At 40.7% G+C, this 12,600-nt stretch overlaps 2 protein-coding genes across 2 annotated transcripts; both read right to left on the reverse strand.

Annotated features, from left to right (window-relative positions):
* Positions 1 to 2,217: 2,217 nt before the first annotated feature.
* Positions 2,218 to 5,816, reverse strand: LOC149213869 (uncharacterized). Its single transcript, XM_089389189.1, has 4 exons — positions 3,705 to 5,816; positions 3,099 to 3,539; positions 2,743 to 2,908; positions 2,218 to 2,420 (listed from the first exon to the last, which is right to left on the reverse strand). Exons 1-4 carry the CDS (start codon positions 5,814 to 5,816, stop codon positions 2,218 to 2,220), a joined length of 2,922 nt encoding a protein of 973 aa, XP_089245315.1.
* A 9-nt stretch (positions 5,817 to 5,825) lies between these two features.
* On the reverse strand, positions 5,826 to 7,082 carry LOC149213870 (uncharacterized). The gene has a single exon (XM_089389190.1). It carries the CDS (start codon positions 7,080 to 7,082, stop codon positions 5,826 to 5,828), a length of 1,257 nt encoding a protein of 418 aa, XP_089245316.1.
* Positions 7,083 to 12,600: the final 5,518 nt, after the last annotated feature.

Raw genomic sequence — 12,600 nt, forward strand, 5'->3', positions numbered from 1 at the left:
AGTTTGCAGATAAATAAAGCAGTAGTGGAGTAGCGATGCCAGCCGGTTAAGATCTGTAAAGAAGTCTCTCTGTCTCATAATCTTTTCGTGGATGATGTCCTTATCTTTGCTATGCTTTCCAAGGCTTCATGGATCTGTATAAATGATATCCTCATCAACTTCCAAAAAGTTACAGGGTTGTTTATCAATAAGGAAAAATCCTTCCTATTTCATAATGAATCAAATATGGAGATTATCCTTTGGATATCTGATACGATGAATATCACTACTCTTCCTATAAAGCACGGGTTTAAATATCTGGGGTTTTCCTTAAAAGCAAAAGGGAACTCACATGTGGACTGGCTATGGCTAATAGATCGGTTTTATAAAAGGATTTCATTATGGGAATTAAAACTCCTTTCCCTGGCTGGCAGATTCATCCTTGTTCAGGCGGTTCTTTTACAACTTTCAGTTTATTGGGGCCATATTTTTTTTCTCCCTGCTAGCATTATTAACCACATGAACAGATTGATTGCAAATTTTCTGTGGGGTGGTCATTCTTTTCAGGACAAAATCCACCTTGTCAAGCTTTCGGCTATTTCCAAGCCAAAAAATGCTGGTGGATGGGGCCTCTTGAATCTGCGCACCTTCGGAAATGCCCTTCTGTGCAAATCACTTCACCGAGGCATTTTTGGCAATGGACCATGGAGTAAAATTATAAAGGCAAAATACCTTCGAGGTAAGAGTATTGTTTATTGGTACAGGAGAAGATCCATTGGTGTCGGGAGGGGATCATCCATCTGGCAGAGTCACAGGAAAATACAACACCTCTTCATGAAGTATTTCTGCTGGAAGATATGCACAGGGGCCAGTATTCTCATTGGTTTTGATACTATATCAGGTGCCCGGGAGCTCCCTTTTCCTCAGCCGTTGCTCCACACCTTTCATAGTCTGGGATGCTTTACTTAGGATAAGCTGATAAAAGAATGGTCGGGACTTTCCCCGGTTTGGAAGGAGGGTGAAGATCTTCACCTCCCTCTATCCATGCTCTCCCAGTGGAATTTGACAAAAACGAGTCTATGCAACTTAGGAATCTTGCAATCGGGTTCTAAAGATTCCCTGGTTTGGGGCCTCAAAAATCCCAATCAGTCAACAAACGTAAATTCTATATATGCTAATCTCATCTCTATCACAGAAGGATGTCCTTAGCTGTAGTTTCCCACCTGTTTCTGGAAGGCTGTGTGTCCTCTCAAAATGATTTTGTTCTCTTGGCTGCTATTCTGGAATAAAAATCTTTCATGGGAGGTTCTTCAGAGGAAATCATGGCAGGGGCCGAGCAGATGTTCTATGTGCCTAAACGACGGGGAATCAAACTTGCACATGTTCTTTCAATGTGCCTCGACTCTCAAAATCTGGTATGTCTTGTCTTTGCAGTTTGGTTTTCCTCTCATCATCTTCTCTTCTGTCCAGGATGCCTTTTGTTGGTGGAGCAAGCATTCCTCTTCTCGGAGATCGTTGTTCATCATTTCTTGCTGGTTTTTGTGGACTTGGCGGAATGATCACATCTTCAATGGTTCGGGGATCCCTCTTCAGGCCATTATTCAGCGAATTCAGGCTTGTCATGAATTTTTTTGTCAAGATGTCTGATCGCCAATTCCTCTGCAATGCGCAGCTATTTGCCTGAAATATCATTTTAGCATCGTTTTTCCTTTTCTTCTTATTATGCTGGTATCTCCTCTTCAATTTTTGGATCTCTGCTTTTTGGTCGATCTGTCTATTCCTTTCTATGGGTTATATGTATTGTAATCAATATGTGGATTATCTCCTTTTGTTTTTTTTTTTTTTTTTTGACATTAACGGTTATGGTTTTTATTTATGGCGGCAAACAGCCTGCCGCTAGCGATTACATTTCAGATGGGAGAGTTCATAGCTTCACATATCTGTTCATGTCTGAAGGAGAGAGTTCCTCGCTGTTCTGTCAAGCTCACATCCAGAACAGTATTTTGCACCACAGGCGGTTCATTACAGAAGCATTAGTTGATTTGATTATAGAAGAATCCGCTTGAATGAAGGAGTTGCCCGGCTGTGACCACTGAAACGATTGAGGTCAGCTGTTTTCTTTAGACCATCCCTGTACCAGTATGCAATGGAAATCGAGCTTAAGAGGGTCCTCGGTTTCTTTGGAGGATATACAGGTGGCTTGAGTATCTTCAAAGCACAGAAATGCGATATTTGAAACTACAAAGCAAGTGCCTCCATCCGGGGTTGAAGAGCTTTAAGGTTGATCAGAATTGAGCGGAAATCCATATGCGGATGCTTAATAGGTTCGGTCTGGATCTGAGATGACTTAAGCGGAGAAAGCTTACTGGACTGCTTCCAAATGTCATCGGAAACCTCCACAGCAAGCGCACTCTGAGGTAGAACATTCAACTGCTTCGTCGCTTTTGTGAAAACATCCTCAGCAAATCATTCCGAAGGAGCTTATTGGATTGCTTGTCCTTGACTGTAAGCACCGGCAAAGGGTCCAATGCCCAGGTCCTTATTCCATCATTATCAAAGCACAGAAAGGCACCATTGTCAATGAATTGCAGACAGAGAAAGAGAACACTCTTGCCTGACTCTCCTTTTGCCAATAGAGTGGATGAGATGGACCCAGATTATTTTTCTCATTGCCAATTTCAAACATAGCATACACTACATCTCATGCAAGATGAGAAGGATATCTGAGCTGAAATCAAGGCTTCTTACAGCTTTGAAGCTAACCTGTGGGAAGGACCAGGGATGCAGAGGAGGACAGAGCATCGAAAACCAATGGATCCGAAACAGCAGATCGAACAGCTAGAACCTTAAGGAATAGGACAGAAGGATTCCCTCGAATTAACCACCAGAGCTCTTCGATTGCAGCGGGAGCCAAGATTGGCCTCCAAGTCTGCTTGAGAGTTGAGCCCCCTTAAAATGTGAAAGAAGGAGATTTTCCTGAACTTGGGCAACAGGAGTTGAATTTTTTTGATAACAGTGGCTAAATGGATCTGATGAGGAGAATTATGAGAGGACATTGCCTGGATGATGAGCCTAGAGTCTCCAAATACACAGAGAGAGAGGATGTTTTGATTGATTGCCAGGTTCAGCCCTTGCCACAGTGCTAGGGCCTCTGCTCTATTATTGGTTTCGATGCCCAGGCCCCAATGGAATCTCAATTCTGTTGCCCCACCAAGATTCAAGAGAACCCCACCACTGCCTGCCTCCCCAGGGTTTCCTTTAGAAGCCCCATCAAAAAACAAACAATATTCATCTAAGGTTGATCTCCACTTTATAAACTCCTGTTCCTCCAATCTGATCTCCCAGATGGCATGGATAGGAGCAGATGGAGCGGATCTTTCGTTCAGGTTCGGTACCAGATCTTGGAGCCATTGCTCCTCTTCTTTGACCAACTTCAGTTCATTCCTGGGAATAGTATTGGCCTCCAAAGCCTCGCCTAGCAGAGCTTTGATTTTAGAAATTACCCGTGTAGGATTGCAGCTTTCTCCTCTGAAAGTCTTGTTATTTCTTTCCAACCACAGCTTCCAGCATATAAACTTAGGGATCCACATCCAGCTTTTTTTGAGAAATTTTTTTCTTTTAAGGCAAAAGGGAGATTGAATGACCCAGGTTCGGAATAGATTAGATATACTTTCTGGAAGAACAAAGTTTACATGGTTTAACCTCAGAAATCCCCTCCATACTACCTGAGCAAAAGGGCAGAGCAACAACAGATGATTGACATTTTCTTCAGCAGCCAAACAAAGGGGACATCTGGAGGGACCTTCCATCCCTCTTCTTCTCAAATTGTCTCTGGTGAGGATGCTATTGTGCGCAACAGTCCAACAGAAAAAGTCAATTTTGGGGAGAGAGGGGAAATCCCATATAAATTTCCAAATAGCTGGATTAGGGGGAGCATAAGGGATAGCCAGAATTCTTTTGTAACCTTCGGCAGCTGTGTAAGAGCCTGAGAGGGAGCCCCAGCCTCTTTTGTCTTTAGAGTTGGCCTTTGAGGGGGATTTGCCTTGAAGCATATCCAACAGAAGTGAAGCTTCCCCCTGCAACATTTGAGGAATCTCTCCCAGATTCCAACAATCCCAGAGCCTATCAGGATCGTTCTTCCAGATGGAAATGTCCCACAAGGTATGCAAGTTGGAGGACTGGAGCCAAGCTCTGATATTTGCAAGCCCCTCAACTTGAATCAAAGGCTGGTCTCCCAGAATTGAATCTTCCCAAATATTAATTTTTCTGCCATTACCTGGGATCCAGTAAAGCTGCTGGCTGAAATGCTCCGTAGCTTGTTTGCAAAGGTTGAAGATTGGAGATCCTTTTAAGGTTCTTGGAGGCTTATCCAGGCATCTCAGACGTTGCCCTTGGTAGTATTTCTTCCAGATGACTCTTTTGCTCCAACTAGATTTACCGGAGACTAGATTCCACAAGATCTTGGTTCCCAAAGCGAGGTTTTGAGCAGCCAAGTTACGAAGATGGAGGCCGCCTTCCAGAAGAGGTTTCTTGATGGTCTCCCAATTCACTAAATGGATCCTTCTGTCATTGTTGTTCCCACCTTCCCATAGGAATCTTCTCAACAAACTGTCCATTTTGCTGAGAAAGGATTTGGGGGCGAGAAGAACTGTGTTTTGGTAAAGCGGCATACTTATAAGGACTGACTTCATCAATATGACTTTCCCTGCATTATTCAGCCATGAGGCACCCCAAGCTTGGATTCTGTTCTTTAACTTATCGAGCAGTGGCATCCAATGGGCCAGTTTGGGTTTGGTTTTGAAGATTGGGATCCCGAGATATTTAAAAGACTCCCAATTACGATTTCCATCCATTTCTAAAAGCCTTGCTATGTCAGTCAGCTCCTTTGTCGTGCAGTTCCAGCCATAGATTGAACATTTCCGATAGTTAATTTTGCTTCCTGAGATCGATTTGTAAATTTCCAGCTTCTTCTTGAAGGATCTGGCAGAGATTAGGCTGGCTCCTCCAATCAGCAAAGTGTCATCTGCAAACTGTGCATGGTTGATATCCTTTACCCTCTGAGTCGTTCTAAGGCCTGGAAGTATTTGGGTCTGCTGATTGTGATCAAGCTGGAAACTGAGGACCGATGCCTGAATAGCATAAAGGAGAGGGGACAAGGGACAGCCTTGTCTGAGGCCTCTAGAGGCTTGGAAGAAGTCAGTTGAGCGGCCGTTGACCAGGGGAGCGATCCATGGTGAGGTAATACAGGCTTTCACCCAGTTTATGAAGACGTCTGAGAAACCTAGATTCTTCATTACATTGAACAAAAAATCATGTCTAACCCTATCGAAAGCATTAGCCAGGTCGAGCTTTATAACCATACCTTTCTCTTTTCTTTGACAACTTGAATGGACAGCTTCTTGTACCAGCACAATGTTATCCAATATCTTTCTTCCTTTTATGAATCCACCTTGATTTTCAGGGATGATGGCTGGCAAAATATTCTTTAACCTGTTGGCTATTATTTTGGAGACCAGTTTGTAGCCAGAGTTGCATAATGATATGGGCCTAAATCTGCTAAAGTCGGCAGCGCCTTTCTCCTTTGGAATCAAAGCTAGAAATGCCGAATTGATGCCACCGCCCAGCTTTGCACAATTCTGGGATTTCCTGACCATTCTCAGTAAATCTTTTTTGATTGTCGACCAGCAGGCCAAGTAGAACCTGACAGTGAACCCATCAGGACCTGGGGCTTTATCAGGCTCCATAGAGTCTAGTATATGCTTTATTTCATCCACACTGATCGGAGCAGTCAGCATGACGTTGTCCAAATCCTTAACGCTCTTGGGAATTAAATCCATTGGATAGGTCTAGGGATCTATAGGGTTTTCTTCAGGAGCCGAATAAAGATCTTTGAAGAAAGAATAAGCTGCTCTCTTAATGCCATCAAAATCCTTTATAACTGTGTTTTGGTATTGTATCTCAAAAACTGTTTTGAAGTGCTTTCTGGCTTCGGCTTGCTTGTGAAAGAAGCTGGTGTTCCTATCTCCGGACTTTAACCATAAATTTCTAGATTTCTGTCTCCAGAATTCTTCCTCCTCCCTGCTGGATTTATGAACCTTTTTTTGCAGCTCAACTTCTTTTCGAAGGAGATTTTGAGTTACAGGACTCTTCTCCATTGCTGTTTGATGGGCAGCAAGGATGTTGAGAGATTCTTTTCTTTTGGCAGTAGGTGTTTCCAGTCTTTTGGCCCACTCCTTAAGACTTCTTTTTAAAACTCTAATTTTCTCTTCCCACACATAGAAAGGGGAACCATGGACAGGCCTATTCCAGGCATCCGAAACTACATCTTGAAATCCTTCTTGCTGAATCCACAGAGGGCTGAACCTGAATGGAATGGGGCCTAAATTGCCATCCAGTGAAAGCTCAAGGAGGATGGGCTTGTGATCAGAAATGAGATTTGGAAGAATTTTAGAAGTGGCCATTAGACCGCAAGTCAGGAAGGATGAATGGACAAGGAATCTGTCCAAACGGGCAGCTATATGATTTGGGGCTAATCTTTTGTTGGACCAGGTGAATTTGCCTGAAGTAGGTTTTATATCCTCCAGGTCCCAGCCCAACATAATGTCTTCAACCCATTCTCTAGCAGGGTCCCTGACAATGGATCCTCCCTTTTTCTCGTCAAGAGCAAGGGTGACATTCAGATCCCCTGCAATGATTATATTTCCTGGATTTTGTTCTGAAAGAAATGATTGAAGCGAGTTCCAACAAAATTTTTTCTCCCCTGGCAAAACGGGAGCATATAAATTAAACATACTTACTTGTTGACCTGAATCTTTGTGAAGGAGCTGAGTGAAAAGCCAATGGGGACTGCTTTTTTCTTGGATGAGATCATAAATGGAGCTATTCCAGAAGGTGGCTATTCCACCAGAAGCTCCTCTTGCACTTACCGCTCTTCCTTGACCTTTTTGCCAAAATACTTTACTGGATTGGAGGAGGAGGGGTTCCTCTAGCTTAGTCTCCTGGATGAGAAGGATTTCAGGCGAATATATTCTCACTATGTCTTTGACGGCTTCCTCTTTCAACCTGCTGCCTAATCCTCTACAGTTCCAGGAGACGTATTTCATTATTTACTGATTTGGGGGATTGAGGCTCCTTTTGGAGCCCTGTTACTCTTACGCCCAGATCTCGTATTCATCATTCCTTTGAGGGTTTTTTGAGACCCTTGGAGGACATCTAGATAAGTTTTTTCCTCCCGCTGTTTCTTCTTGGATTTCCGGCCCCTTGTCGATTTAATCGGAGTGACTTGCGAGTTATCTGTTTCAGAGTCTCTCTCCTCCGAGTCCTCCTCATATTCAGATGCGAGGCTGATATGCTCTTCATTTCCTTCTATCCCCTGCTGACCATCATCAACTGGAGGAGCCGATGATTCGCCTTCAATATCTTTCACTTGCTTCGACTTATTTCCAGTTTCCTCTTGTATCTCCATGGTCTCCACCTGATCCCCTGAGGAGGAGCCATCTTTGAAATCAGCATTGGACTTTGGGTTAGATTGAGGTTTCCCCAATGATGCAGAGGGTTTCTGCCCCGGTGGCTTTGGGACAACCTTTCCCTTTTTAATTTCTTTCCATCCTTCCTCTTCAACCGTGATCCCTGCTGAAGTTTTTGGGCAATCACGCTGGAAATGTCCATGCTCGTGACAGGTTCGGCATTTGAACGGCAGCTTCTGATAATGCTGCCATTCTCCTACTGAGAGCTTGACCGCTTCGGGCAGACCGGCTTCCAGATCGACTTCCACGCAGATTCTGGCGCATGTATATTGGCCCTTATGGTCAGCTTTATCAATGAAACGACCTAGCCCATTTCCGATCTTCTGCAGGGATTGATAGCTCCAGCAATGTATCGGGAGATTGGGAAGGCGAACCCAGACCGACGCCTCCTTAGGGACATCAACGGAGGGGTCGAAGTCGGGGCTCCATTTATTCAGGTACAGACCTTGATTACCCATAAAATACGGCCCGTTTCTGAACACCAAATCCCGATCTTCTTTGGTTGTAAACTCGAAAATGAAGTAGCCTCGTCCCACAGCATAACAGATCACATTGTTTTTTAGCTGGGGTCTCCAGTTCCTCTGAATCCATTCGTCCGTGATTTTTGTGGATGGCCAGCGGCCCATAAACTGTCCTACTAGGCCTCTGTCATCCAGAGCCAGGGCGATTTTGAACGTTTGTTCCTCTGGGAGATCAATCTTAGGTATCTCTTCCAGTTTCTTAATGAACTTTGGTGCCTCTGTAGCTTTGCGTTTCTTCCCTTGCTGTTTTAATAGGCTACTAAACGCTTCTGCTGATGAGATTGGAGGGGTGGGAGCGGCCTCCCCGCCCCCTGGACCGCTCATGGCTGCTTCGATCGAAGGCGGCTGTGGCTCTGATGCGGCTCCGCTATTCAGAGCAGCGCGCAGCTAGATTACAATATTTCCTTTTGTTACTGGGTCTTGTTTGGGACAATTTCGGGCCTTGTGGGCCATTTTGAGGTGATGTATAGGTCTCCCTCTTTTTGCTTCTGATATGGAGTCTTCGGACTATATGTAAATGAGTCTTTTTCAAATCTTAGGGGGTTTCTCTATCTGCTGAATCTGCAGCTATATGTATGGAGGATTTTTATATTTCCTTAATATAAATCTATGCTGGTTTTTTCTCTCTTAAAAAAGAATTTTCTAGGCTTCTAATAGACATAATTACTATAAATAATATCACAATTTTTTAACACATTAGTATATATTTATAATACATTAACTTTCCCACAATTTATATGACCAATGAATTACCCGTAACCTTGGAAGCCCTCTTCATCCTGTAATTTCCATCAAACTCTTCTTCGACCTGTCATATGTGGATGCATCAAAGCATTGGATCGTTTTCACTTCTGTCCGATATCTAATCACTTGCAATCAATGACAACCTGCGATTGATGCTTTGAATGCCCCCTTAAGTCTATGGCAAAATTGTGAAAAGCTGCTGCAAATCTTAAGTAGGGGTTTCATATTGACATAAATTCAAACTTTAAGCTTCAAATCTGAGTAATCCGCATTAGATCAATTGCACTATTGTCCGATTTCTAATCACTTGCAATCCAGTCAACTTGTGGCTCAAGCTCACGAGGACAAAGATCTCGAGCTGATTGCCTAGAGGAAAAAAAAAATCCTTACATGTCCTTAATAAGCTTCAAGTTTTGGAGAGCTGTATTGTGGCACGATCAGTTGTGGTCAAATATCTTGTGCATAAGATGACTGTGAGGCATCTCAAAGGAATGGACAACAATGATAAAAAATACCATGCTCATGGAAATTGAATGTTAGTTTTACAGTTTTTTTTTTTTAACAAATACCATGCTCATGGAGATTGAATGTTGGTTTTGCAGTTTTTTTTTTCAAGTACTAATTATAGGTAGAGTAAATTTGAGAAGACCAAATCAGTGATAAAAAAGTGCAATGCAACATCTTTATGAGATTCTTTCTTATCTGGACCTAGTATATAGTATAACTCTAAACAAGTGTATTTTATCTTTTGAAAATAGTCCCCACACTGGAAATGTGGCCTACAATATAAATTATATGATTTGTGTCAGAGTCATCTTTGATAGGATGTCTCAAACATGAATTTTAAAGGAAGGAACAAGAAACAAATGTATTTTATCTTTTGAAAATAGTCCCCACATTGGAAATGTGGCCTACAATATAAATTATATGATTTGTTTTGTGAGAGTCATCTTTGATGGGATGTCTCAAACATGAATTTTAAAGGAAGGAACAAGTTTATGGATAAACCATTGAAAAAGGGCTACTCGAGGTATATCATGCCAATCATGATATTTCCAAAAAACTTTGTTTAATTTTTGATAACATGATAATTCAAAAAATCTTTGTTTAATCTTATTATCGAAAATTAGTACATTTTTTTTTTAATTGTAAAGAAATAAATCCTGGTAGGAGTTGTACCAAGGTATGTTGAGTTCATTAGGTAGCTTGAGAAAATGTTTAATATGGAAGGAGGTTCTCATAGAGAAGCCAAATTCTCTCTATCTCGAAAATATGCTTTAGACATACAAGCATTCTCCTACCAGAGGATTCTTAAACTGGTGATGTAATGCTCAATAAACAAGGGTCAAGAATTGGTCCAAAAAAATAGGGAAACAATGGCTGCACTCTTCTCACACTTGTAGAGTTTCTGCAATGATCTCAACTCATCAAATTTCCACTTCAATACCTTATCACCAAAAGAGGCATGTACTTAGAGAAGCAAACTCTTCACTGTTGGATTTGTTACTGCTCAAGTTGTGCATTTTGTTACCCCTTCTTTTATCACGGGTACCTATGGAAAATATTTTCACTTGCATTTGGTGAATATGGCTGGATACGAACAAGTAGCCTTACTAAGGGAATTCAATTATAGCATTACATCATCAACATATTTATTGCTCTCTTATAAGCTGATTAGGGTCATAATATATTTATTGCTCTCTTATAAGCTGATTAGGGTCATAATATCTTGATTATTGGTGTGTATTTCTTGATTAAATGTTTTGAGATTTATAGTGGCAACATTAGGTCATCATTTATTTACAACATTATACAACTTGTTAAGGGAAGACAAGGATGATTTATGCAACCCATGTGGTTGCTATTGTGAGCCTATGGTATTGATGAGTGAGCTAATATGTGATGATTGTGGTTGAAAAAATTCCAAAATGTTAATACTGAGTTTTTTTTGCAACTTAGATCACAGTTAATACAAGCACATCCTACTTAACCTATTCATTTGTGTCTATTAATTCTGAAAGGGAAGTTTTTCCTTATGAAACAAAACATCCAGGCTGAGAATGGGATCCAGCCTTCACATAATCGACACGCTGACAAGAACAATAATGATTTGAATTGGTTTTGGGTAGTGAAAAAAAGAATTGAGTGGCTTCACCATTAGTGTGGCCAGCATGAAAGCTACTGAACGTGCCTTGCTTCATGTGGACTAACCATTCCTCTTTTCCAAATGTACCACCCAGAGCCAATCTTATATATGACGTTGAGCTTATTGGTTTGGAGCAGGCCAAGGAAGGTAAGGCAGGTAGTGATATCGCAATAGAGGAGCGGATTAAAGTAGCAGATAGGAGACAACGGCAAAGTAATGGAGGACAAATTAGCAGAGGATTTGCAACAATATGAAATGACCCTAGCATACATGGGAGATGATTTTATATTTCAGTTGTTTGGATATAGTCACTGCTGTAAAGAACCGTTGCAAACTTAATATGGTTCAATGTTTGTTGAATTTGAATTGTTATGAAGAAGCTATTTGCCAATGTAACACGGTATTAGCTTAGGATGAGAATGATATCAAGGATTTATTTAGACGGTGTAAGGTATGACGTGCTCTATACTAGACTCATAAAGCAAGAGAGGACTTTCACGAGGTTAGGAAACTTTTCCTTGAAGATAAGGTAGTGATATAATGATTATTTTTTCAATTTAATAATTTCTCTTGAAGATAAGCCTTAGTGATACAATGATTATTTTTTCAATTTAATAATTTCTCGTGAAGATAAGACAATGATACAATGACTATTTTTTTAATTTAACAATCTTATTGGTTTCTTTGCATCTTTTGAGAAAATTGGTAAGCCTTAGTGATACAATGATTATTTTTTCAATTTAATAATTTCTCGTGAAGATAAGACAATGATACAATGACTATTTTTTCAATTTAACAATCTTATTGGTTTCTTTGCATCTTTTGAGAAAATTGCTAGTAATTAAATTTATTATTTTTTATATATTTATTGTGCCAAGAGGCGCGCTATAACCCAGTAATATTAGAGTGATTTTGTAGTAATGTAAATATTTATAATCTTTTACCATTTATCATGGTTTCAATTAGCATTATAAATTTTATAATATCTATTTTAAGATATTATTCAATATTCTATACATCGTGTACCTATGCCCATTGGAAAATACAAAGCCCCTCATTTAGTGTTTTTTGGAAAAACAAATTGTTCACAAAAGGAGTGCATTTTGAATAATTAGCATTTACAAGTGATTCCAGAATTCGGTAATTTCATGAGGTAGGATAGTCATTGATTTTGTGCATCAGAGTCCACAAAAATATTAAAGATCAAATTATTTATGTAATATTTACAGTATGATATTAATTTATTTATGTAGTATTTACAGTATGATACTAAGCCTTGAATCAATCCCTTTCATTAGCATAGTTTTCAACGCTGTACTCCATTTGTGCTTTTAAATATTGCATTTCACAGTACTTTTGTATAATTTCATTTTTTCAAGCTCGTTTCATCAATCAAGTCATTGAGGGTTACCTTATATTCTGGGGCCTGCAATGGAGAAGCCGAAGTCTAGGGAACCATCACACTCTTCCAAATCTCAAACTCAAAGTGAAAACTAAGGTGCTCGCTCCCCAAGTTTGATTCGTAGCAAGTTCTCAAAAAATAAGTTCAAGCAGGGCAAGGAGGCTAGGAGATTCATAGGGGTTCATAGGTGTCCATGAGCTCATTTAGCTGTACAAATCAGGGACCCAAAAATGAAAGAGCACCGTTGGCTTGGAACCTTCGTTACTGCAAAAGAAGTTGCGT

The sequence above is a fragment of the Pinus tabuliformis genome, chromosome 1_1 (assembly GCF_031772625.1).
Source record: "Pinus tabuliformis cultivar Carrire ecotype Pingquan chromosome 1_1, CPIR1, whole genome shotgun sequence".
Taxonomy (NCBI): Eukaryota; Viridiplantae; Streptophyta; class Pinopsida; order Pinales; family Pinaceae; genus Pinus; species Pinus tabuliformis.